The sequence below is a fragment of the Aquarana catesbeiana genome, linkage group LG02 (assembly GCF_042186555.1).
Source record: "Aquarana catesbeiana isolate 2022-GZ linkage group LG02, ASM4218655v1, whole genome shotgun sequence".
Taxonomy (NCBI): domain Eukaryota; kingdom Metazoa; phylum Chordata; class Amphibia; order Anura; family Ranidae; genus Aquarana; species Aquarana catesbeiana.
This window is the reverse complement of record NC_133325.1, coordinates 189,675,089-189,702,614: the sequence shown is the minus strand read 5'-3', so window position 1 is coordinate 189,702,614 and position 27,526 is coordinate 189,675,089. Positions and strand designations below refer to the sequence as shown.

General features: G+C 43.8%; 1 protein-coding gene across 3 annotated transcripts in view; it reads left to right on the top strand.

The window, feature by feature from the left end:
- The window catches only part of CACNB3 (calcium voltage-gated channel auxiliary subunit beta 3), a 386,477-nt gene that overhangs the window by 113,217 nt on the left and 245,734 nt on the right, over positions 1 to 27,526 (top strand). Inside the window, exon 1 of one of the 3 annotated variants that reach the window (XM_073614074.1) lies at positions 24,539 to 24,838. The exons of the other annotated variants lie outside the window; for them this stretch is intronic. Coding sequence (XP_073470175.1) covers positions 24,794 to 24,838 — 45 coding nt within the window. The 5' untranslated portion in view covers positions 24,539 to 24,793. Of the gene's footprint in view, positions 1 to 24,538; positions 24,839 to 27,526 lie in introns of those variants that run through there. 3 annotated transcript variants of the gene reach the window in all.

The following is a 27,526-nucleotide window of genomic DNA, read 5'->3' as shown; positions in this document are numbered from 1 at the left end:
AGATCACTGTGGCTGAGCTCCAGAGATGCAGTTGGGAGATGGGAGAAAGTTGTGGAAAGTCAACCATCACCGCAGCCCTCCACTAGTCGGGGCTTTACGGCAGAATGGTCCGACGGAAGCCTCTCCTCGGTGCAAGACACATGAAAGCCCGCATGGAGTTTGCTAAAAAAAACACCTGAAGGACTCCAAGATGGTGAGAAATAAGATTCTTTGGTCTGATGAGACCAAGATAGAACTTTTTGGCCTTAATTCTAAGCGATATGTGTGGAGAAAACCAGGCACTGCTCATCACCAATGACTGTCCAATACAGTCCCAACAGTGAAGCATGGTGGTGGCAGCATCATGCTGTGGGGGTGTTTTTCAGCTGCAGGAACAGGACGACTGGTTGCAATCGAGGGAAAGATGAATACGGCCAAGTACAGGGATATCCTGGATGAAAACCTTCTCCAGAGTGCTCAGGACCTCAGACTGGGCCGAAGGTTTATCTTCCAACAAGACAATGACCCTAAGCACACAGCTAGGAGTGTAGTGCCTTCACAACAACTCTGTGACTGTTCTTGAATGGCCCAGCCAGAGCCCTGACTTAAACCCAATTGAGCATCCCTGGAGAGACCTAAAAATCGCTGTCCACCAACGTTTACCATCCAACCTGACAGAACTGGAGAGGATCTGCAAGGAGGAATGGCAGAGGATCCCCAAATCCAGGTGTGAAAAACTTGTTGCATCTTTCCCCAAAAGACTCATGGCTGTATTAGATCAAAAGGGTGCTTCTAATAAATACTGAGCAAAGGGTCTGAATACTTAGGACCATGTGATATTTCAGTTTTTCTTTTTTAATAAATCTGCAAAAATGTCAACAATTCTGTGTTTTTCTGTCAATATGGGGTGCTGTGTGTACATTAATGAGGAAAAAATGAACTTAAATGATTTTAGCAAATAGCTGCAATATAACAAAGAGTGAAAAATTTAAGGGGGTCTGAATACTTTCCATCCCCACTGTATAATATAAAACTGCATGCAGGGCACTGGACAAACCACTAGGGACAAAGGGGATGTGAAATAATGTGATACAATTATGTAATCTGTAAGATTACAGTGTACTGTATGCATTGTGTGTTTTTAACTTTTTGAATTTGGCGCCATGCTCCATCCCCGTGCGTTCTAACGCTCGCAGGGAACGGAGCTTGGCACTGTAATAGATCGAGCGGAGACACAGCTCACACACACAGCGGGGCGACATCGCAGGATCCTGGGGACAAGGTAAGTAACTTTGCCTGGATCCTGCAATGCGATCCCGAGTGTGGCTCGATACTCGGGAGAGTATGTTGTTGCGTCTAGTGCCCTTAGTAGTGTCAATAAAAATTGTGTTAAATTATAAAGTACAAACAAAATCTGAAGCCTTTCTTCTTAGTGTCCTTGGTAAATAATATAAGTGAATACACAAATATAAGTGAAAATGTGAAATAAAATGTGTACTTTGATAAAAATGGCAACAAAATGGCAAATCGCAAAATCACAATCTCACAATATAATCGCATAAAACTGAAAAATTCCTTAAAAGTACAACATGTGTATGCAATTCATGAGTGATTCCATAATATTACCAAACGTAAGTGCAAACAAAATATGGGTTTTTCCTCCTTAGAGCCCTTAGTAAATAGTATTGGGGGATCATATATACAGTATGTATACAGTATCTCACAAAAGTGAGTACACCCCTCACATTTTTGTCAGTATATTATTATATCTTTTCATGTGACAACACTGAAGAAATTACACTTTGCTACAATGTAAAGTAGTGAGTGTACAGCTTGTATAACAGTGTAAATTTGCTGTCCCCTCAAAATAACTCAACACACAGCCATCAATGTCTAAACCGCTGGCAGCAAAAGTGAGTACACCCCTAAGTGAAAATGTCCAAATTGGGCCCAATTAGTACACATTTTGTTTCACATTTTCACTTATATTTGTGTATTCACTTATATTATTTACCAAGGACACTAAGGAGGAAGACTTCAGATTTTATTTGCACTTTATAATTGAACACAATTTTTATTGACACTACTAAGGGCACTAGGCGCAACAACATACTCTCATGATCTGATTTGCATTGTGGGAACACAACTAGGTTGTATGCAGCAAGCCATCACAAGACAAGCCATATATCAATACCTACAAGATAGCGTGGGATATCCTTTGAATGGTCATAGACTGTTATGTTCAGACACATAGAATTCTTCTTAATATCCGATATTATGGTTGCTGATGTTGATCTCACATTATTGCAATGGCCCACTACATATTTAGTTGCACAAAAATAATGTTAAAATCATATAGTTTAGGCTCAGATGTATAGGATCAGATGTATTGTTTTACCACTTTTAAAATTCGAAAAAGAAAGTTTGTAGAAAGAAATTGTACTCTATATAGATTTTGGTTGTATAGCACATTTATTTTTGTCCACGCATCCGGCTGACTTAAAAATGTACTTAAATTAGTTCAGAATATGTTCTGGAAGGCTTAGATTACACCAAATTGATATGTTTTTATATATGTATAAATACCTTATCTAGCTAAATGAAAGCTTTTCTTCTTATTATTATTATTATTATTATTCAGGATTTATATAGCGCCAACAGTTTACGCAGCGCTTTACAATATAAAAGGGAGACAATACAGTTATAATATAATACAATACAATACAATAGGATTAAGAGGGCCCTGCTCAGAAGAGCTTACAATCTAATAGGGTGGGGCAGGTGGTACAAAAGGTTGTAACTGTGGGGAATGAGCTGGTGGAAGTGGTAGGAGATTAGTTGGAGACGTGATAGGCTTTCCTGAAGAGATGAGTTTTCAGGGATTGCCTGAAGGTAGCAAGAGTAGGGGCTAGCCAGATAGATGGAGGTAGCGAGTTCCAGAGGATGGGAGAGGCTCTGGAGAAATCCTGGAGACGAGCATGGGAGGAGGAGATGAGAGAGCTTGAAAGAATATCTTATTCTTATTAGTTGTTATTGCGTGATAGTGTAGGGTTTACTAATCCAAGAAAAATGTCATGAACCTATTTTTTGACCCTAAATTACACCATGCCTGATAATTTAATCGCAGTATAACTACAAAATGGAATAAGATTAAAAAAAGTATTATGACATGAAAAATAATATAAATTGTAGATACTGTGTGGTCATTTCTAGAAATGACCACAAGATGGAGCTATAGTACTAAGGATGTTTAGATAAAATAGAAAAATTATGCTGGCGCATACATTATAAATGTTCTATTTATCTTTCTCTGTTTCTCTCCCTTTCCCTTCTTCCATTTAACTACATTCAAATACATGTGGTGCAACAAATGAGCTATTTTACAAAGCAAACAGAATTACTCAAAGAGCAGAACCCAAAATCAGCCAATGATAATGTATCTGTTATTGATATGACTTTTGTAATTTGAAACCTAATTGGTGTATGTTCGTTAAATAGCTAAATTATTGATTGAATAAGCCCAAAAATATGTCAAAATTAAGCAGTAAGCCATAGTTTGATATTATTCACTTTTTAGTTTGTTGCGGTGTATATTGCAAAAAAGTCTTGTGGCACGCAATGGATGTGCATTCACCTAATTTTATAAATGACACTAGCATACTAGCATACAAACATTGCATTTGTAAGGTCATTTTTTCCTTCTGTAGCTAATAGGCACAAATAACCTTATTTATTAAAGGCAGTAACCAACAATAGCAGTAAGATCAGCAATAAAAATTCTGATTGATTGGTTTGGACGATTACACTTTAGAAACTGTTCCGTTGCCCTGAAATAAAGTGACTAGGCTTTCCAAATAAATTCAGAGAACACCCAATAGGGGCCATGCTGATTTTTGAACCACACCTACAAAATCAAGCCCACATTTGTATCTACAACCACAAAATCACACCCACATTGGTAACCACACCCATTAAACCACGTCCATATTTTAAAGTACTCACAAACTATTAGTAACAAGCATAGGTGTGCGCAGCCTATTGCATTAGGGTGTGCACCCCAAAGCTCACACACACACTACTCACTACTACTCACATCACTCACCATGTTCATTCAGAAAGGGAAGGGGCTGATAAATACATATTTACCGGCCCCTTCCCTCACTCATCCTAAAACATCTCCGCAGCAACAGCCGGCAGGAGAGGAGAGGAGGGAAGCCAGAAGTGCTGCAGAGGGAAGGAGTGGGGATCCAGGGCAGTAGGGGGAATCTGTGCTGCAGAGGGTGATTAGGGTGTGCCTGGGCACACCCTGTGCGCACGCCTATGGTAACAAGCTACTCAAAGAAGAGGCAAACATTGAAGTTGTATCGATAAAATAAACAGATTATAAATAAGAGGCCCCAAGGCATGCAAGCGCAGTCCAGTAGGGATATCTAAAATGACCAATTAGCTCATAAATAAATAATAATAACAACAGAGAAGATCTTATTGGTTCCTATAAAATGTTTACAGGTATTCCCAATCTAATAATCAAAATTATTATCTATTTGGAGCACTGCATAGCAACGGATGTTGGCTCAAACTTGTCTTGCATACACACGGTCGCACAAAAACGTAAAACACATACGTTGGGACTATAAACGGGGTAGTAAAATTTTATAGCATGCTCTCAAACTTTGTGTGTCGGAAATTCCGATGGAAAAAGTCCGATGTAGCCCACACACGATTATGTACACTCAATACATAGTTACATAGTTGGGGAAGTTGAAAAAAGACACAAATCCATCAAGTCGAACCTGTGTGTGAAATACGTGTTGGCTGGTTCCCATTGGCACCTTTACTGCTTTTGATACCACTTTAGGTTTATATTTTCTTTGGATCTGGCATTCCCACCACCATCTGGTCACTTCTGAATCCACATTCACTGGCACGCTGAGGTATTTCAGTGAGCACATTCTGGTTTTTTGCTTTTTCATAAAACGTTTCTTTAAGTTTTGCATGTACTTGCAGTTATGTTGAAGCAAGAATTGTAAAGACTGCAGTCCTCAGCAAAACAATGTCTACTGTGCATTTGCTCATTTGCCGAATATTGTCTGCTTTCGCTCAAGGAATAAAACATGATGAAAGCCCTTGGGTGAGTCATTTTATTTTACCCACATCAGATGCTGTTTTGCATGGAAGTTTTATAGACATTGACACACCAGAAACTGCACCAAGCAGCAGAAAAATCATCTTGTGATCCTTGAAAATCCCATATTTGCCCTTTATGGTGAAATTATTATTTTTGAATTCGTTTCTCGGATGGGAGGTTTCTCTGAGTCCAATGTGATGAATAAATTTGGCTACCGGTGTCATACTTCTGCCTGAGCATTTTGTCCAATTATTATTAATTCAGTTCCTTAAAAAAATAGTCCCTGGAATATTTTTTTGTCTTCTAAATTGAATTTGAAATAATCACATTCACAACAAAGACATAATTTTTGGCCTGATAGTACTACTGTATATACAGCAACCGTTCTGAACCAGGGTTCACCCAGAGGTTGATTAGAGTTCCTAGATATGTGGTTGAATGACCTCCCATTTGATATTGCCTTCGTAGTTTTGGGTCCATCTCTAGTTGAGAGTGACATTACACCAATGATCTTTTTATTGTCTGTATTGAAGGTGGCATTCTGATCGCCATTGTAAGTGGGGTATTCTTTCTACTGTACTGTAAGGGGACATTCTTTCCACTAACCATCAAGATGGGGAGCATGCTTTCCACTGACTTTCTACTGGAAGCGGGAAGCGGGGCTTTCATTCCACTAATCACCATTGTAAGGAGAGCATTCTTCCACTGACCACCACTGTAGTGGGGGTATTTTTTCCAATGACCAACAATATAAGGGAGGCATTCTTTCCACTGATCACCACTGTAATCAGGGGCCATTCTTTTCACTGACCACCAATTTAAGGGGGACATGTTTTCCACTGACCCCCATCAGGAGGCATTTTTTCAACTGACCACCAATGTAAGAGAGGCATTCCTTCTGTTGACCACCATTGTAAGTGGGATTCTTTCCACGGAACACCACTGTAAAGAGGGATTGTTTTAATTGACGACCAATACAAAGGGGCATTCTTTCCACGCACCATGTAGTGGGCCTTCTTCCACCAACCCCGATGGATGAATTTTCAGCAGGGGTTTCCCGAGACTTAAAAATGTTTTCAAGGGTTCCCCTGGGGTAAAAAGGCTGATAGAGGATCATATACAGTATTGGATTATAAAAAGGGCTGAATGGGCACCTGTGTATCCATGATTAAGCCCCTTATGGAGTCAAACGCATTGGAGTGGGAGGTGGATAGGAAAGTCTACAGGCTGCAGACCCTCTATCTATTATATTAAAGTTGGTTTTACATCAATGATGGCATCAGTGTGTGTCCCGTTTATTTTTACCCCAGCTATCTGCCACAGGGAGTGAAAGTATAGTGTTGTATGTGCATATACAGAGATCCTTTTTTTCCTTTTTGCTTTGTTTTCACCAGGTGATCCTGCCAGTAACAAACTTCCTAGTAGAATTTCATCAGAAATTTTTTGTTGTAAGAGTTTGTTCATTTTTTTTTAATCATTGTCAAATCAACATTCAATTTCGATCACAGTGACAAGAAGATTCAAAGGAACAGGATCAAAATCTGTTCTTGAATGAATGAATTTCAAACAGTTTATGTGGTTTTTGTCCATTCATTCCTAAATTGAATGATGAAAGCAAAAGAGAATTTTAAAAGCACTTTTGAATGTCATCCATCAAGCTTTCGAATATACCGAGAATTTTTGTGCAATGAATGAATCTACTAGTGTATGGCTTGCGTAACAATGTTCACTTACTGCATGGTACTGTATCTATGGAGGACTGCGGTGTTTCTTACCCAAGGCTGCTCCCCTGATTTGCATATGGAGATGATGTATGGTAATTCACAGATAATGGGAAAGCTGGTAACATTGTAGAGATATCAGCTTGGGACGCCTGCTTTTACACGCACATGAACTTTAATGGCATCCCATTCTTATGCTCCGTACACACGGTCGGACTTTGTTCGGACATTCGGACAACAAAATCCATGTTTTTTTTCTGACGGATGTTGGCTCAAACTTGTCTTGCATACACACGGTCACACAAAGTTGTTGGAAAATCCGATCATTCTGAACGCAGTGACGTAAAACACGTACGTCGGGACTATAAACGGGGCAGTGGCCAATAGCTTTCATCTCTTTATTTATTCTGAGCATGCGTGGCACTTTGTCCGTCGGATTTGTGTACACACGATCGGAATTTCCGACAACGGATTTTGTTGTTGGAAAATTTTATATCCTGCTCTTAAATTTTGTGTGTCGGAAAATCCGATGGAAAATGTGTGATGGAGCCTACACACAGTCGGAATTTCCGACAACAAGGTCCTATCACACATTTTCCGTCGGAAAATCCGATCGTGTGTACGGGGCATAAGTCTGTAGGGTTTAGTATTGAGTTGGCCCACACTCTGCAGCTATAACAGCTTCAACTCAAACAACCAATAGAACACCTTTGGGATGAATTATAGCGGAGACTGCGAGCCAGCCTTGTGGACAGCCTTCCCAGAAGAGTTGAAGCTGTTATAGCTGCAAAGGTTGGGTAATATTGAACCCTACAGACTAAGACTGGGATGCGTAAAATAGTGTACATGAACACTGGAAAATTCTGGCAAGATAGGTATTTTTCTGTATATTGTGATATTGTGGAGTTTCAAGTTGTAGTATTTCCAGTGACCTCAGAATAGTCAGGATATACTGTTTCAGGGTTTGTTGACCCACTTTTTAAAAAAAAAAGAAAGTAAAAGTTCAAATCCAACATAATAAAAGGTTCCAGTCACAAGGGTTGTTCAGCATTCCTCTTTTAATGCTAAACTGAAACATAAACGGCTCCTTCAGCCTCCTGGCTCCTTCTGGCAGCACTGCTGCTCAGGCCTCAGATCTAATCTATCCTGTCTGATGTAGGGGTGCAGTAAAAAATATCAGGGGGCAGAGGATGCAAGGGTAGCAGGGCAGTTTATATGAGTAGGTAGGGCAGTGTACAGGGGATCAACAGGGCAGAGACTAGGATCAGCAGTTTGTAGGGCAGTGTACAGAGGCCATTAGTTTGTAGGGTGGTGTACTGTGGGTTATCAGGGATGTGTACAGAGGTTAGCAGTGCAGAGGACAGGGAGTCAGCAAGGCAGTGTGCAGGTGGACAGCAGGGCAGTGAATGAGAGGTCATTAGGGCAGTGTACAGGGGGTCAGCAGGGCAGAGGACAGGGCGTCACTTGGCTGAGGACAGGGGTCAGCTGGGTGGAGAGCAGGGGTTATCAGGGTAGAAGACAGGAGTCAGTAGGACAGTGTACGAGGGTCAGTGGGGTGGAGGACAGAGGTCTGCAGGGCAGAGGACAGGCGTCAGTATGGCAGAGGAGAAAGGTCCTGCAGGGCAGTATACAGGGGCAAACAGGACAGAGGATAGAGATAAGCAGGGCAGAGGAAAGGAGGTCAGAAGGACAGTGAACAGGGATCAGCATGATAGAGGACAGGAGTCAGCAGGACAGGGGTAAGCAGGACGGAGGACAGGGGTCAACAGGGCAGAAAACAGGGGTCAGCAGGATGGAGAACAGGGGTCAGCAGGATGGAGAACAGGGGTCAGCAGGATGGAGAACAGAGATCAGTAGGATGGAGGACAATGGTGCGCAGGGCAGTGGACAGGGGTCAGCAGGTTGAAGGACAGGGGTTTGCAGTGTAGAGGACAGGGGTCCACAGGGTGGAGGACAGAGGTCCGTAGGGTGGAGGACAGGGGTCTGAAGGGTGGAGGACAAGGGTCCGCAGGGTGGAGGACAGGGGTCAGCAGGATTGAGGACAGGGGTAAGAAGGGCAGAGGTCAGGGGTCAGCAGGGCCGAGGTCAGGGGTCATCAGGATGGAGAACAGGGGTCAGCAGGACAGGGGTCAGGAGGACGGAGGACATGGGGTCAGTAGGGCAGGGTATTGGGGGTTAAATCTCCCCATTACCCCTCTTAGCCAAAATCCCCCGAACCCCACCTGGCACATATCCCCTCATTCCTCTTCCTAGCACAACCCACCAAATTAACCTTCCCAGCACAAATAGCCCCCCTCCCCCGAGAACCTTCCATCGCAAGCACAAATTATTTTTACCCCTCCCCTTACAGGGGGGAAATTCGCTACAGAGGAGGTGCGGGTTGTGGTCCTGTAATAACAGTGCTCCTCCATGTAGCAGATGACACAGGCAGCAGGAAATGTGGGTAGTGGGCGGGTAATAAAACTGTGTACAGTTTAATCCAGTGATCCTGTGTCACCTGCTGCATGGAAAAGGGGGAGAGCACAGCACAACCCGTGCCTCCTCCCAGCTCTCTCTCCTCTGCTGCTGTCACCTCTTGGCGGACTTTTTCACTTCATTTTACTGCAGCAGGCTCCTCCCCTCCTCAGAATGTCCATGGGGTGACCAGTCTGGGTGGACACAACTGAGATCTAAGGGGTGCAGCCCACACCAGCATCCCCCTAGATCCGGCCATGGGCCTCAAGCTTAGGCCTTCGGTCTGGGCCCTCAGGCAACTTTACAGCACCACTGTGCTCACGTGAAAACTCTGTACCTCTCTCCTGCACACTTGTAGCTACCTGCTGCTCTGGCCCATGCTCTTTCCTCTGGGTAGAGGACCTCCTGTCTCCTAGATGGAGCCCTAAATCGCTGTCGGGCCCTTGATTATAAAGGCTTTGCACACCTACCCCCAAAACCTGCTGGTCCTCAGTAAAAGCTGGAACCAGGAATAGATGCTTCTTTCCTCCAAAGACTCTTCAAAGTCTCTGTACTTCAGAACCCAATTTTAGAGTTAAAAATTCCGGAGAAAACTGACAAGCCAATTTTCTCCACTCAGAGCAGACATTCAGACAATGGAGCCCCTCCATCTGCATCCATGAAAACCCTGTATAATATTTAATCCTACTAACATAGTGGCAAGGTTCAGTACTGTCACAATATGCAGAAAATGTACTTAAACTGAAAAAAGGAAGACTAAAGACTGGTAATCCGTAATATATTACATTTTTGTTGGTTTTAGATATCCTTCTGTAACTCCGCGCCTGAACTTTTCTTCTGTCCCACTTTTACCCTGTCAATGGAATGCAATATATGCAGCATAATCACGTCCATTCATTAGTTTGTGACCACATGAAGCATAATTAATATAATCACATTTAAGATTAAATTATTTTGACTTTAACATTAATATGCCAATCAAAATTCGTTGCTTGCTTTTGCCCAAGATCCATTGCAAGATCCATCGTGCAATGCAGCTGAAAACAACACTGCTTTATATTGGACAAGAGTAGATATTCTTTAATTGGCTCTTAGAGCAAATCAAAAGTTGACTTTGAAGGCTACACCAGCTAGCTTAAAGTGCAATTGCAGACAAGTAAAATCAGCATTAGCAAATAGCTAATTCTTTTAAGGTACCTCTACCACTATGCAAAATTGATTTTGCAATGTTCACCTACATCCAGGGCTTCTGAGATAGACTGCAGACTTTTGCTGGTCATTCTGTGCTGTTCATACTACCTACTTCCGGGGAACAACAATCATGGCAGCATAGAGGTGCGTGCAAATAATTATTTTCAGATTTTTTGGGGGTATATCTATAATTAGAATGGGACAGTGCCGGTAGATACATTATTACAGCGATGTGTTAGGAACATCAGGGTATAAGCTCTGTCAGGGACAAATATCCATTGTATCTTTTCATCTTTGCACTTAAGCCCTGTAAAATAAGTATAGGTGCTATGTATAGTAGGTAGAGGAGGTACTGACAGCTCAGCAAGAATTAATATATTGTCAAGGACCATTGAAAAAAGAAACGTCACTGCTGATTTAAACCAAGATATGGCATTACATTACTAACTACCACCGATTGGTAATTCTTGAGAATGGCATCAAGGGCACTGGAGGTGTGCTTTACTGTGCGAGTTTCATTTTTTAACCCTGAGCTCCAGGTCTCCTAAGGGAGACAGGGTGACTCAGTTAAGTATCACACCATTTGCATAGACAAGGCTCTATGGATTATTGAATTTCAAAGATACATTAGTATGTACAAAGTTCACTCAGGTATAGCAATCAATCAGTTGTTTCTTTTCCCTGGTGTAAAGATGCTGACATAAATAACCATGATCGGTTGCTATAAGCAACTGTGCATTGATCTTTACCAAACTGAATAAACATGTATGTGTATGTCAGGAATATCAGCTTTTCTTCATTGGTAACATTATTTCCTATTGATGAGAATAGAAATGAGACAGTAATTTGTCACAGGAAACAAAAGTTACAGTCATCACTCTCATTAATATGTGTGTTTAATATTGTCAAACTGATACGTTCACTAGAAGCCAAAACACACTTTTGTGTTTTGATAGCACATGCCTTTCCTGCAATAAAGATTATAAGTATAAGTACTGGAAGAAAACAAAATAAACAAAAGTGCAACCACCTTGTGTAGCATTAAATTAAAATATATAAAAATTTATTAAAAAATAGAAAAGGTCACTTGGGAGCCAGGAACGTTCAAGGGGCACCACCAGCCTTGACCACCGGCTGAGGATGAAGCATGCTAAAGATGGAGGTATAGTCCAGCATAGTCAGGCTGATGAAGAAGCCAACTGGTTTGGAAACACATCCTGTGTTTACAACGCATGTGTCTACAATGACGTTGGGGATTCCAGTTCTGGAAGTTACAGTGACAGCGGCCTCCTCCATCTTCAGCATGCCTCATCCCCAGCTGGTGGCCAACACTGATCTTTCTCAGGCTGTGCCTTGAAAAATCCTGGCTCCCAAGCCACAATTATGGCATGCCCTATACATGCATACTTTTGTGAGTGCATTTCTTCTTTTAAAAAAATTGGCATATATTTAATTTGAATGCTACATTATATGGTTGCACTGTTGTTTGTTTTGTTTTCTTCCAGTGATTGGAAAGTCAGTGCCCTCTCTGGTCTTCTAGCTGCAGCTCCTAGTTTTAGCTATGTTTAGCACTCTGGGCTATCCTATGCAAACCCTTTAACACTGCTGGTGTACATCAGTACCAATCTTTTTCCACAATTGTCATCCCTTATTTTCTATTTAGTACTTTTTAGGTTTTTTTTACCCATTCTGAGCCTGGTTTATCAGACCACTCCAGAGCACTGTAGTTTGTCTGGGCTTAACAAGCTCATTCATTCACACATACAGGTATAAGTACATTGTGGTGCCATTAATTTAGAATGACACCTTAATGCACTAATGCAAAGCAGCTCTGACATACATGCTTTGTAGTGCATGGTAACACACTACTGTGCATTGCAGTGTGCTGCATGAAAAAACACTACGTCTTTTTTTTGGGTTTTTTTGTCCGTTCTTATGAGTTGGCAGCCCAAGATGAGGGGGGTGCCTTATTGCAACACATGTCAAGGAATGACAGCACAACCATAACGCAGCGCAGAATAATAAGTGTGAATGGGCCCGAAAAGCTTTAAAAAGCTGCCTGAAGCTTGCCCAAAAATCTTGCTATACACAGTCATATCAGAACGGAGATAGATGGCACATATGAATATGAATATTTCAATTCCATTTTCTCAATCTTGTGATGGAGGAAAAACAGATCCATGCAACCGACTGGGTGGCCAGATGTAAGCAGATGTGCGTTTGCCAATTACCACCCACATCCAGTCAGGTCAGTTGCCGAACCAAACTTATTGTGCTCAGTCTGATGAACCTTACCAGGTCCGGAAGTAAATGGCTGCAGGCTCTTATATCCAGCTGCCCATAGGTATTCATTGCAGTCAGTTCCTGATCCTTCTAATCAAAAGTCAACAAGGGACTGACGGAATGTCTGTGTGAAAGGGCATAATTCTAAAAAACATTTTGTAATATGTATGTGTGTGAATTAAAAATTATCAGGAGATAAAATAATATATAATAGTTAAAACGATTGTAAAGTCTTCTTGTTTTTTCTTATAAAACTACCAAACATGTTATACTTACCTGCTCTGTTGCAGTGGATTTGCACAAAGCAGCCCAGATCCACCTCTTCTCGGGTCCCTCTTCTGTGCTCCTGGCCCCTCCGTCCTGTTGAGTGCCCCCACAGCAGGCAGCTTATCGTGCCGTGGCGCCCAAGCCCAGTTACATCTCCCTGTGTCCATGCAGACCCGGAGCCCCGCCCCAGCCCCGCCCCCTCTCTCCCCTGATTGGCTAACTGACTTTGACAGCAGCGGCAGCCAATGACGTTGCTGCTGTGTCTCAGCCACTCAGGAGGGAAAATCTCAGACGGCTGAGACACTCGTGGACATCGCTGGACAGAGATGGGGCTCCAGTAAGTATTTGGGGACTGAGGGTGGCTGCTGCACACAGAAGGATTTTTAACTTAATGCATAGAATGCATTAAGATAAAAAAATCTTTCTGCCTTTACAACCACTTTAATAGACCTCATAAAGCTTGCTGAACTGGCCCTACAGGTTCCTTTTTTGAAACTTCCATGATATAACAACATGTATACAATAATGTTGTACAAGAACAAGAAAGAACACGAAAGAAGCCACCTTGCACTGTATATATATATATATATATATATATATATATATATATATATATATATTACAGGTATTTATGTAGTACTAAAAATTTTCCACAGCACTTTATATACTGTACATTCACATTAGTCCCTGTCTTCAAGAAGCTTACAAATTCCAATGAATAGATACACATGCTAGTACCAATTTAGACAGGAGCTGTGGGAGGAAACTTACACAAGCAGAACATGCAAACTCCATGCAGATAGTGTCCTGGATGGGATTTGATCTGAGGACCCCATGGATGCAAGGCATAATGAATACTTTATTGTCATAAAAAAGATCCAATTTATGCACCAAAACCAAAGAAAATATATATCACCATCATTATAATGGAAACATCTGTAATAAAAAAAACTAGCAACATCAGGGGGTACTCCTGGACACACCCTATACGTTCAAAACTAGGGATGAGCTTCGTGTTCAAATCGAACCCATGTTCGACTCGAACATCGTCTGTTCGCCCGTTCGCCGAATTGCGAACGATATGGGCCGTTCGCGCCAAATTCGTGTGGCGCGTCACGGCCCATAATTCACTGCGGCAATGCAGTGCATTGCTGGCTGATGATTGGCCAAGCATGCACTATGACCCGCATGCTTGGCCAATCACAGCGCCGTCTGAACAGAGAGCCCTAATTGGCCAAAACCAAGGAGGCTTTGGCCAATTATGGCTCAGGGGATTTAGCACATGCCCCACACTATATAAAGCCGCCTGCACGGCGGCCCTGTGTAGTGTGTGTTCCGGCGTTCATAGATAGAGAGAGAGAGAGACAGACAGTGTCATTTGATTTGAGTTAGATAGATTAGGCAGAACAGTCAGTCAGTTAGCTGCACTTACAGTGTATTGTGTATATATATATGCATCCCAGGTGTTGCATATATATATATACACTGTATTCAGTTTAGCTAGATCCGTTCCTGTTATCTTCTTACTGACAGGCAGGCTTGTCTTGTTACAGTATTTACAGCTACCTGAAGAAAATTGCTGGTGTTCTTTTGATCCTATTACTACCACAGTCAGGCAGCTAGACTATTTACAGTTAGTGCAGTGCGTCCTGCTCACAGTGTTCAGCTAAAACTACAAGTTAGTGTGGTGTGTCCTGCTCACAGTGTTCAGCTAAACCTACAAGTTAGTGCGGTGCGTCCTGCTCACAGTGTTCAGCTAAAACTACAAGTTAGTGCGGTGCGTCCACCTCACAGTGTTCAGCTAAACCTACAAGTTAGTGCAGTGCGTCCTGCTCACAGTGTTCAGCTAAAACTACAAGTTAGTGCGGTGCGTCCACCTCACAGTGTTCAGCTAAACCTAGAAGTTAGTGCGGTGCGTCCTGCTCACAGTGTTCAGCTAAAACTACAAGTTAGTGCTGTGCGTCCTCCTCACAATGTTCAGCTAAACCTACAAGTTAGCGTAGTGAGACCTCTGCACAGTGTTCATCTAAAGCTACAAGTTAGTGCAGTGCGTCCTGCTCACAGTGTTCAGCTAGATCCGTTCCTGTTATCTTCTTACTGACAGGCAGGCTTGTCTTGTTACAGTATTTACAGCTACCTGAAGAAAATTGCTGGTGTTCTTTTGATCCTATTAGTACCACAGTCAGGCAGCTAGACTATTTACAGTTAGTACAGTGCGTCCTGCTCACAGTGTTCAGCTAAAACTACAAGTTAGTGCAGTGCGTCCTGCTCACAGTGTTCAGCTAGATCCGTTCCTGTTATCTTCTTACTGACAGGCAGGCTTGTCTTGTTACAGTATTTACAGCTACCTGAAGAAAATTGCTGGTGTCCTTTCGATCCTATTACTACCACAGTCAGGCAGCTAGACTATTTACAGTTAGTGCAGTGCGTCCTGCTCACAGTGTTAAGCTAAACCTACAAGTTAGTGTGGTGCATCCACCTCACAGTGTTCAGCTAAACCTACAAGTTAGTGCGGTGCATCCTGCTCACAGTGTACAGGTAAACCTACAAGTTAGTGCTGTGCGTCCTGCTCACAGTGTTCAGCTAAAACTACAAGTTAGTGTGGTGCATCCACCTCACAGTGTTCAGCTAAAACTACAAGTTAGTGTGGTGCGTCCACCTCACAGTGTTCAGCTAAACCTACAAGTTAGTGCGGTGCGTCCTGCTCACAGTGTTCAGCTAAAACTACAAGTTAGTGTGGTGCGTCCTCCTCACAGTGTCCAGCTAAACCTACAAGTTATTTTTTTGCGAGCTCTGCACAGTGTTCAGCTAAAGCTACCTGTAGAAGGTTGGTGGTGTTTTCCTGATCCTATCACTATCGCAGGCAGCTAAAAAAGCTACAAGTTAGTTTTTTGCGAGCTCTGCACAGTGTTCAGCTAAAGCTACCTGTAGAAGGTTGGTGGTGTTCTCATACTACAGGCAGGCAGTTGATTTTGCTAGCTGCAGTATCAGTACATATATATATATATATATATATATATATATATATATATATATATATATATCCCAGCTTAATGCAGCTACAGGCCATTAGTATGTCTGGAAGGCCAAGAAGGAGAGGCAGACAGTCACAAGCCAATAAGAGAGGGCAAGCAGGCTCTGTGTCTAGTGCTGGTCGTGGAGACGGTGCATCCTCATCAGCACGGCCGTGTTGAGCCGCAACATGCGGAAGACTTGGTCGAGTGGATGACCAAGCCGTCCTCATCCTCCTCATCCTCTCTCACCCATGCCCAGGGTACTTTGTCTGGCAAAGCAGCGGCCTCTTCCCTTGGCTCAATGTCATCAGTGACTCCTTCCCTAGCCCCACCATGTCCTCCTGAGGAGTCCCTCGAACTGTTTGACCACAGTGTTGGGTACATGCTCCAGGAGGATGCCCAGCGTTTGGAAGGCTCTGATGATGATACTGAGCTCGATGAAGGCAGTAACGTGAGCACGGACAGAGGGGGTGCCCAAGAAGGACAGCAATCTGGCAGTCATGCTCCCCCTGCTGCAGCATACTGCCAGGTTTGCTCCAGTGATGAGGAGGGAGGGGATGATGAGGTCACTGACTCAACGTGGGTGCCTGATAGGAGAGAGGAGGAGGAGGAGGAGGCGGCACATCACCAACGAGGCAGGATGCCCTCCAGGGGCCAGCCTAAGGGCAGCACCTTGACTGCATCACACCCCAAAGCTCCACATGTGCAGGGCGCTGCAGTCTCTGCGCGTTATTCAAAAAGTTCTTTGGTGTGGGCCTTTTTTGAGACGAGTGCATCAGATCGCACCGCTGCTACTTGCAACATATATCTCAAGCGTATCTCGCGTGGCCAAAACATCTCCCGCTTGGGTACCACATGCTTGACCAGACATATGTTGACCTGCCATGCAGTTCGTTGGCAAGCGTATCTAAAAGACCCACACCAAAGAACAAAGAGGACCTCTCCTTGCTCCTCATCAGCTGAGATCTCCAACCCCACTATACCTTCAGTCCTCTCTGAGACCTGCACTGAGAGGAATGAAGGTGTAGAATTAGGTGTGTCACAGCCAAGTACTTGTGGGCAATCTGCTTTTGGTACACCGACGTCAGATTGTACCAGGCAAATTTCCCTGCCCTAGCTGCTGCACCGCCGAAAGAAGTTTGCTCCCAGCCATCCACATGCCCAGCGGTTGAATGCTAGCTTGGCAAAATTGCTAGCACTTCAACTGCTGCCTTTTCAGTTGGTAGACTCTGCCCCCTTCCGTGAGTTTGTGGAATGTGCGGTTCCTCAGTGGCAGGTACCCAAACGCCACTTTTTCTCACGGAAGGCGATTCCGGCTCTCTACCAGCATGTGGAAGGCAATGTCCATGCCTCGCTGGACAGGACAATCAGCGGTAAGGTGCATATTACCGCTGACTCATGGTCCAGCAGGCATGGACAGGGACGTTACCTAAGTTTCACGGCCCATTGGGTGACTCTGCTGGCAGCTGGGAAGGATGCAGGACAAGGTGCAGTAGTGTTGGAGGTTGTTCCGCCACCACGCCTCCAAAATGCTAATGATTGTGACACACCTCTCTCCTCCACCCCCTCCTCTTCTTCTTCCTCCATGGCCTCTCCCTGTGCTTTGTCCTCGGAACCAGCGGTGCTCCGTAGCCGTTCAAGGGGCTACGCAAGTACGCAGGCCAAAAGATGCCATGCGGTGCTTGAGCTGATGTGCTTGGGGGACAGGAGCCACACTGGGGCAGAGGTTCTGTCAGCTCTGCAGGGGCAGGTTCAGAGGTGGTTGACGCCACGCCAACTTAAGGTAGGAATGGTGGTTTGTGACAATGGCACCAACGTCCTCTCTGCCCTCCAACAGGGACAAATGACCCATGTGCCCTGTTTGGCTCACGTCCTTAACTTGGTGGTGCAGCGGTTCTTGGGCAGGTACCCGGGCTTACAGGATGTCCTGAGGCAGGCCAGGAAAGTCTGTGTGCATTTCCGCCGGTCATATAATGCCAGTGCTCGGCTGACGGACCTCCAAAAGGAGTTTAACCTGCCCAAGAACCGCCTAATCTGTGACATGCCCACCAGGTGGAACTCAACGTTGGCCATGCTGCAGCGGCTGCACACGCAGCAGAGGGCCATCAATGAGTACCTGTGCGACTATGGCACCAGGACAGGGTCAGGGGAGCTTGTTTTTTTTTCCCCACGCCAGTGGGCCATGATCAGGGATGCATGCACTGTCCTGTCACCATTTGAGGAGGCCACGAGGATGGTGAGCAGTGACAGTGCATGCATCAGTGACACTGTCCCCCTTGTCCACCTGTTGGAGCACACGCTGCGTGGAATAATGGACAGGGCACTTGAGGCAGAACAGAGGCAGGAAGAAGAGGACTTCCTTAGCTCTCAAGGCCCCCTTTATCCAGACAGTGTTCCTGCGTGCCCGCCGATCACACAGGAAGAGGAGGAGGTGGAGGAGGAGGAGGATTGTGTCAGTATGGAGGTGGAGCCTGGCACTCAGCATCAGCAGCAGTTTTTAAGGGATCAGTCCCAAGAAACACATGGACTTGTACGTGGCTGGGAGGAGGTGGCTGCGGACCATGTCGTCCTTAGTGACCCAGAGGACTCCGGACCGAATGCCTCAGCAAACCTACGCTGCATGGCCTCCCTGATCCTGAAAAGCCTGCGTAAGGATCCTCGTATTCGTGGTATCAAGGAGAAGGACCAATACTGGCTGGCAACCCTCCTTGATCCACGTTACAAGGGTAAGGTTGCGGACCTTATCTTGCCATCACAGAGGGAGCAGAGGATGAAACTTCTTCGGGAGGCCTTGCAGAAAGGTCTGTGCAACGCGTTCCCAGAGACTGGGAGGTTACAAACTCCTGTTTCTGGACAACGTGTTGCTGAGGCTTCGGTCAGTCAAAGAAGGAGCGGTGGAGAAGGTGGCTGTCTAACCGATGCGTTCAGACAATTTTTTGGTCCGCAGCCCCAAGGTATGATCGGTTCCAGCAACCATCGCCAGCGTCTGTTTTACATGGTGCAGGAATACCTAGGGGCAAGATCTGACTTGGACACCTTTCCCACCGAAAATCCTCTGGGTTACTGGGTCTTGAGGATGGATCACTGGCCAGAGCTTGCACAGTATGCAATTGAGCTACTGGCCTGTCCTGCATCCAGCGTTCTTTCGGAACGCACATTCAGTGCTGCTGGAGGCTTTGTAACCAATCACAGGTTGCGTCTGTCCACCGACTCGGTCGATCGACTTACCTTCATAAAAATGAATCAGTCTTGGATCACCACCAGCTACAAAGCACCTGATGCTGATGTAACCGAATAATTTTTTTTGAAATCTCAGATCCCTTCAAAGACTGCCTATGCTGATGCTGAGTGACTATCCCTGAATAATTATCCTCTTCCTCCTCAATCATCACGCTGATAGCTTGTAAGAACATTTTTGGTTCTGGGCGCCACCACCAGTGCCTAAGGCCCAATTTTTCAGCCCCTGTTTAACAGGGGCGTGTAATTACAATTTTTGATGCAATACTTTGCAGCAGGGCTCGTTTCTGCGTTACAACTAGAGTATCTGTGAGAGGTTGCAGTGTTGTGGCACCAGCACCAGTGCCTAAGGCCCAATTTTTCAGCCTCTGTTTAACAGGGGCCTGTAATTACAATTTTTGATGCAATACTTTGCAGCAGGGCTCATTTCTGGGTTCCAACTAGAGTATCTGTGAGGGGTTGCAGTGTTGTGGCACCAGCACTAGTGCCTAAGGCCCAATTTTTCAGCCCCTGCTTAACAGGGGCGTGTTATTACAATTTTTGATGCAATACTTTGCAACAGGGCTCATTTCTGCGTTCCAACTAGAGTATCTGTGAGGGGTTGCAGTGTTATGGCACCAGCACCAGTGCCTAAGGCCTAATTTTTCAGGCCCTGTTAAACAGGGGCATGTAATTACAATTCTTGATCTAATATTTCACAGCAGGGCCCATTTCTGCACCCACCAAGAGCGAGTGAGGACTTACAGTGTTGTGGCACCACCACCACCAAAGGCCCAATTTTTCTGCCCTTGTTCAACAGGGGCATGTAATTACAGTTCTTGATCTAATATTTCACAGCAGGACCCTGTGAGGGCTTACAGTGTTGTGGCCACAACAACACCTAAGGCCCAAATTTCTGCTGAGTATATAGGGCAGGCCCCTACTTTCAAACATCTAACTTACAAACGACTCCAACTTGCAAACGGAAGGAGACAACAGGAAGTGAGATGAAATCTACCCCTAGGAAGGGAAATTCTCTCCCGTAAGAGTTAATATGGGAAAAACATTTCTCCTTTCCACTGATGCTTTCCAATCCTTGTTCCACAAAAAACCCCAAATTTTCAAAAAACATTTGTCATTGGGACAAAAAGTGAGGTGAAATCTTCTGAAGAGGAGGAAAGACAGCAAAACAAATGTCACAGGGGTGATAACCCTTCCCTGTGTTTTCCAAAAAGCTTAAAAAAGATTTTTTGGCTGGAGCTAAACACATTAAAAATGTACCCGTTAAAAATTACAAACAGATTCTACTTAACAGCAAACCTACAGTCCCTGTCTTGTTTGCACCGCCTGTATACTGCTGTTCAGAGTATATAGGGCCTGGTGGCCCCACACCTTTCCTTATTTTAATTTGGGTGCGGGGTTCCCCTTAATATCCATACAAGACCCAAAGGGCCTGGTAATGGTCTGGGGGATACCCATGCCGTTTGTCTCACTGATTTTCATCCATATTGCCAGGACCCGACATGACATTAAACCCGCAAGCAGTTTTAAATGAGATTTTTTCCTTTAAAAATGACATTTTGTGCAGGGACTGTTCTAAACACGGGAAACACGCGCCACTTTACAGGCATACTATAGACACACCCCAGGTACGATATTTAAAGGAATATTTCACTTTTTTTTTTTTTTACTTTAAGCATTATTAAAATCACTGCTCCCGAAAAAACGGCTGTTTTTAAAAGTTTTTTTTGCATCGATACAAGTCCCCTGGGGTAGGACCCAGGTCCCCAAACCCTTTTTAGGACAATACCATGCAAATTAGCCTTTAAAATGAGCACTTTTGATTTCGAACGTTCGAGTCCCATAGACGTCAATGGGGTTCTAACGTTCGTGCGAATTTTCGGTCCGTTCGCAGGTTCTGGTGCGAACCGAACCGGGGGGTGTTCGGCTCATCCATATTCAAAACGTTGCACCTCTTTAATTTATACCCAAAACTAAAAATGTAACATAATATAGTTTACCAATCCTTAGATGTGGCATCTGCATTCATTTCCTTTTTTCTTTTTATGCCTCTTTTTTTACCTGGTGATCTGGCCAATAACACACCTCCTGTATTAGCGTGCCCCCACGGTGAATGAAGGAGCAGCAGCGACACAACACACTTTGGACAGCAGCATTGTCAGTCTGGGGCAGGGTAGTGTTAAATGTACTAGCAGATTTGGATAGGCTTACAAACTGAAGCCTAAGCTAACACTTTATAAGCAGCTAGAGCAACCAGTTTTGTTCCTTTATGGTTAAAGACTTGACATAATAACTAAATACAAGCTGATCATTGTAAGCACCCCTGTCATTGTTAAATGGTGTTCCTCCACCCTCTAACTGCTACATCTGCAGGACACCTTGTTCTGTTACTGGTTGGTTTACCAGGTGAAAATAAAAGAAAGACACCCTAAGAAAGAAAATGTATTCACATTAAGGAATAGGGCAGCATGGTGGTGTAGTGGGTAGCACTCTTGCCTAGCAGTAAAAAGCGTTACTGGTTCGAATCCCAACAACAACTAGACATGTGCCCCATCAATAAATTTGTTTCGTATTAGCCGTTATGTCATAATTTGTGTCCGAAATTCAATTTGGATTCGTACGAAAAATTAATTTTCGTTAGGTTCGTTAACTTTTCGTAACAATTACGAACATTCGTTATGATGAATTTAAAAAGCAAAAAATACCTTTCTCAATATGGCAGTCGTCAACTCATTATGCTCATTATGAGGGGCTCCCACCATCCCTGTGCTGTGCTGACTTCCTCCTGGGGCTGTACCCCTGCTGTGCTCAATATGAGGGGCTCCCACCATCCCTGTGTTGTGCTGACTTCCTGGGTTTTTACCCCTGCTGTGCTCATTATGAGGGGCTCCCACCATCCCTGTGCTGTGCTGACTTCCTCCTGGGGCTGTACCCCTGCTGTGATCATTATAAGGGGCACCCACCATCCCTGTGCTGTGTTCATTATGAGGGGCTCCAACCATCCCTGTGCTGCACTCATTATGAGGGGCTCCCACCATCCCTGTGCTGTGCTCATTATGAGGGGCTCCCACCATCCCTGTGCTGTGCTCATTATGAGGGTCTCCCACCATCCCTGTGCTGTGTTCATTATGAGGGGCTCCCACCATCCCTGTGCTGTGCTCATTATGAGGGGCTCCCACCATCCCTGTGCTGCACTCATTATGAGGGGCTCCCACCATCCCTGTGCTGTGCTCATTATGAGGGGCTCCCACCATCCCTGTGCTGTGTTCATTATGAGGGGCTCCCACCATCCCTGTGCTGTGTTCATTATGAGGGGCTCCCACCATCCCTGTGCTGTGCTCATTATGAGGGGCTCCCACCATCCCTGTGCTGCACTCATTATGAGGGGCTCCCACCATCCCTGTGCTGTGTTCATTATGAGGGGCTCCAACCATCCCTGTGCTGCACTCATTATGAGGGGCTCCCACCATCCCTGTGCTGTGCTCATTATGAGGGGCTCCCACCATCCCTGTGCTGTGCTCATTATGAGGGTCTCCCACCATCCCTGTGCTGTGTTCATTATGAGGGGCTCCCACCATCCCTGTGCTGTGCTCATTATGAGGGGCTCCCACCATCCCTGTGCTGTGCTTATTATGAGGGGCTCCCACCATCCCTGTGCTGTGCTCATTATGAGGGGCTCCCACCATCCCTGTGCTGTGCTGACTTCCTCTTGGGGCTGTACCCCTTGCTGTGCTCAATATGAGGGGCTCCCACCTTCCCTGTGCTGTGCTGAATTCCTGGGTTTTTAACTTCATCATAACGAATAATCGTAATTATTATGACAATAATAAAACAATATTAACAAACATTCTTATTTTGTCCAATTCTGAATCTCCCATCAACTACCAGTACCAGTCTCCCACTCCCATATTAAAAGAGGTAATTTTCCCAACCCTCACTCAGCAGCAGAAGAAAACCTCTGATTGGTCAACAAAACACCAGTCACGTTTCCATTGTAACGGAATTTGGATCCGAAATTTGTCAACTAAATTTCATATTTCGTATACAATTCGGAAGCATAGAAATTCATATTTCGGATGCTGCCTAATGAACGAATTTTCGGAAATTCGTACGAATTTATGATTCATACGAAACAAACCACACATGTCTAACCACGACACTACCTGCCTGGAGTTTTCATGTTCTCCCTGTGCCTGCATGGGTTTCCTCCCACACTCCAAAGACATGCTGGTAGGTTAAAGCGGGATTCCGGCCAGCTAAAAAAAAATGTTAAGTCAGCAGCTACAAACACTGTAGCTGCTGACTTTAAATAAGTACACTTACTGTCCTGGGTGCCCGCGATGTCGGCCACCCGAGGCCGACCCGTCCCTTGGCTCTCGGGTCCCGGCACCGCCATCCTAACTAAGGAAACAGGCAGTGGAGCCTTGCGGCTTCACTGCCAGTTTCCTACTGCGCACGCGCGAGCGGCGCGGCAATCTGTGAATGGCCCCGTGGTGTTCTGGGAACACACACAGTTCCCAGAAGACAACGGGGCCGCTCACCGAGGAGAAGAACACGCCGTGGAATCGGAAGAGGCAGATTAGGAAGACTGCCTAGCAACAAGGGTTTAGGTAAGTATAAATTTTTTTTTTTTTTTTTTCAAAATGTTTTTTTTTTTATTTTTTTAGGATTTTTTTTTTTTTTTCCAGGGTGGCCCTCCACTTTAATTGGCTTCTGTCTAAAATTGGCCCTAGTATATGAATATGTGTTAGGGACCTTAGATTGTAAGCTCCTTCACGGTAGGGACTGATGTGAATGTATGATGTATATGTAAAGCGCTGTGTAAATTGATGGTGCTATACAAGTACCGTACCATAAATAATAATAATAATTGGTAAGCTGCAATATAACTAATGTTTGCTTTTGGGTTTAATACCGCTTAAAGCATTAACTCTACAAAACGTAAGAGAGAATTCTTCCTCTTAAGATTGAAAGAGATCATATCAGCATGTAGTTGGGTACAGGACTTGTGAACTCCCCAGCATGATGCTAACCATGATAGAATGGGGCATGGAGGGTTAGGCTTTGTAGGGAGGCATGTAACACCTGCATTCATCTGCTTGTGCTGCCTCCATTTCCAGAGGTGTATGGAGTTTGCTGTGCCTTGCATGTGTATGTGTGTGTTTCCTGAGGCTCCAGCAGCATCGTGGGCAGGTGCTTCTCTCCCGCCTGCATCAGCCTCCCAGCTGTAGACCCATGCTCCAGGGATGTGCTTCTGCCAATCAGAGGAGCCATCCCTCCATGTGTGATGGGGAAGGGGTGGTGGGTGGCTGCTATTGTTCCCTTTGCCTGATTGTTAGGCTAACAGAAACAGCCTGCTTCCTTCTACTAGCATCTAGGGTGGGACCAAACGAGCAAATTCTATCAGCACCCACTTCTCTTCTCTTCCCTGTTTATCAGATTGCATACAGGCCACAGACTAGCACCTCCTCGGATCTAATTGTTCATTTGTCTTCCCTTTCCCCTACACTGGAGCCCTTATGTACGACGACCTGTACATCCATGGCTTCGAAGACTCCGAAGTGGTAAGTGTGGGAGTTTACCAGGAAGCATTTTTCCTAGCTGGAATTGTACAGAAAACATTTTCTCTCCTACTTGTCCAGATGGTAATCTTCTTCATTTGCTTCTTATTGATTTTTATTTCTGAAAGGCTGATCTGTTGCACATATATGCCTGGGATTGCACCCCAGATCAAATCAGAAATAAAAGTAGTTTACTAAAAAAGTTCACAATTTTTTTTTTATATATTAATCGTATGTAGACGCAGTTGGGCTAATTTACTAAAAGTGTTGAGAATCCTCGCACAAGTTGTGTGAAGATTGCAATGCGGTCATGGTGATGGATGGTTGGATGGGTGGATGGTTAGATGGATGGATGGATGAATGGACTATTCAATTCAATTATCCAATCGTGTGCAGATGAAATAAGATTTAAGAGACAATTGCTTTTCACATGATTGAATAACTGAATATTTAGATTTTATTGAGTGATGATTCTCAACTCCTTTAGTAAATCGATCTCATTGTCTACACTTCATGGCTGGCTGTTTAAAACTAGAGAAAGAAAAAAAGAGCACAACGTTGAAATAGTCTAATCAAGTTTTACTGTTCATTTTATGGAAAAAAAAATAAGAAATGTAATTGGTTGCTACAGCCAACAGCCCCAGTTTTGTGCTGATATTCATCTATCTGTTTTATTGAATTGGCTAAAATTGTTGAATTTAGCGGTATTGTAAATCCATATAAATGCTTTTTTGGGGCCATGACTATTATTTTATCCCTATTTGTTAGCCTTGCAACAACCTAGAAAAATTAAACTGGACAGGTTTGCTTGAAAAATAGTGTTGTTAATTGTATGTCAGTGAAGTGACAGTTTGACAAAGTTGGCCCATACTGTAGACTTGCATTCTGGGAGTGACCTGTTAAAAAAGAAAAAGAGCCTTTACCCATAGCGGTTTGTGCCACCGGATAGTACATTAAAGTTAAGTCATTTCATTGTATAAGGATACTGTACTGTGCTTTCATTGATCTTTTTCTGCAACAAATTCAGTCTCTAAGCAGGCAGGAGATCCATCTAAACAATGCAGTCAGCTTATAAATGTAATTTTACATGATTCCAGCTCGTTAGTTGGCTCTTTACTACCTAATTTTGGTGGATCACGGACACTTGTAGTGTGCTCCCTACAATGTAATGAAGATGTATACAAGCTTCAGGAAGGCTTTATGACTTCCCTTAACCATTCACAAGTGATTATGACAGCAGGCGTTCGTCTAGTAATAACAGAAATGAATAGGGTGCAGCTTTAAACCACTGATTGCAATCAATTACAAGCGATTTCTGGTTGTGCGTTACGTGCAACTGAAAAACGCCTCAGAGCCACCCATGTTGTTTGGGTTTTACACTTATAAATTTACCACTAAACACTCACCAGCATAGGCGGGTTTATCATATAATCATCATATCATGTAACACATACAATGGGGATGTAACCTGCAAGAGTATAAGGGGGGCAACATAGCTTTTATATTGAGAAACTGTTTTACGGTTTTCTATAGACTGTCTAATGCAGCCTTTCCCAACATTTTTAACATGAAGAAACACTTGAAATAATTTTAGGTCTCAGGGAACCCCTGCAAAAATCATGTGATTCAGTGGGAAAAAATGCCCTCTGTTTGGTGGTGGTCAGAATGCCATCCTTATAGGCTGCTAAGATCACTGGTGTCAAGGCAATGCCAAGTAGCACTGGCCCAGGGACTATGCAGGTGCCATCAAATGGGAGGTCAATCGGTCAAAGCTCAATGAACCAATTAGTCAAAGCTCAATAAACCCCTAGCTACCTCTAATGGAACCCAAGTGTTCCATAGAACCCTGGTTGAGGATGGCTGGTCTAATGACTAATTACTAGATATGTTTCTCCCTATTGCCTTTCTGCTCCAGCAGTGGTGTGTGTCATATAATATTTTACTATATAATAATGCTCTGTTTGCTTATGTAGCTTTTGTGTATGCAATCAAACAGGCAAGTGGCTCATAATATTTTTCTGTAAATATATACTAAATATTTTTCCAGGTCTAGGTTACAAACAATGATCCATAGTGTAAAATCAGTTGCATCTAGAGCTGGATTTTTAGCGGTGATGCCTATGTCTTTATGTTAGTGCCAACTAGCTGTTCATATCTTAAGTTATAGTTGTTTAGGCACATTCAATTTTGGCAAAATATTGGGGTTTATTTACTAAAGTTGAAGGCTGCAAAATCAGGCTCACTTCTGCATAGGAACCAATCAGCTTCCAGGTTTTATTGTCAAAGCTTAATTGAACAAGCTGAAGATAGAAGCTGATTGGCTACCATGCACAGCTGCACCAGATTCTGAGTCCTCCAGCTTTAGTAAATCTATCCCATTATCTGAGTTGGCACTGATGTATTTTTTGTGATACTGACCTTGGTTATTATATATTTATTGATACTTTATTATGATTTTTTTTTTTTAAATATGTATGATTATTTATTTGTGTTATTTTTTTATTGACAATGTATGTATTTATTTTTTATTATTATCGATATTATGATTGGGCTGGGGGGGGGGTTATAAATAATTTTGCCCAATATTTCCACACTAAAAACCATGCAAGATTTTGGAAGCTCAGAATATCATGCTGAAATATGCCCTGGTAATGTTAGTTGCAGGACTACTTATACTGTATTATTGCATTG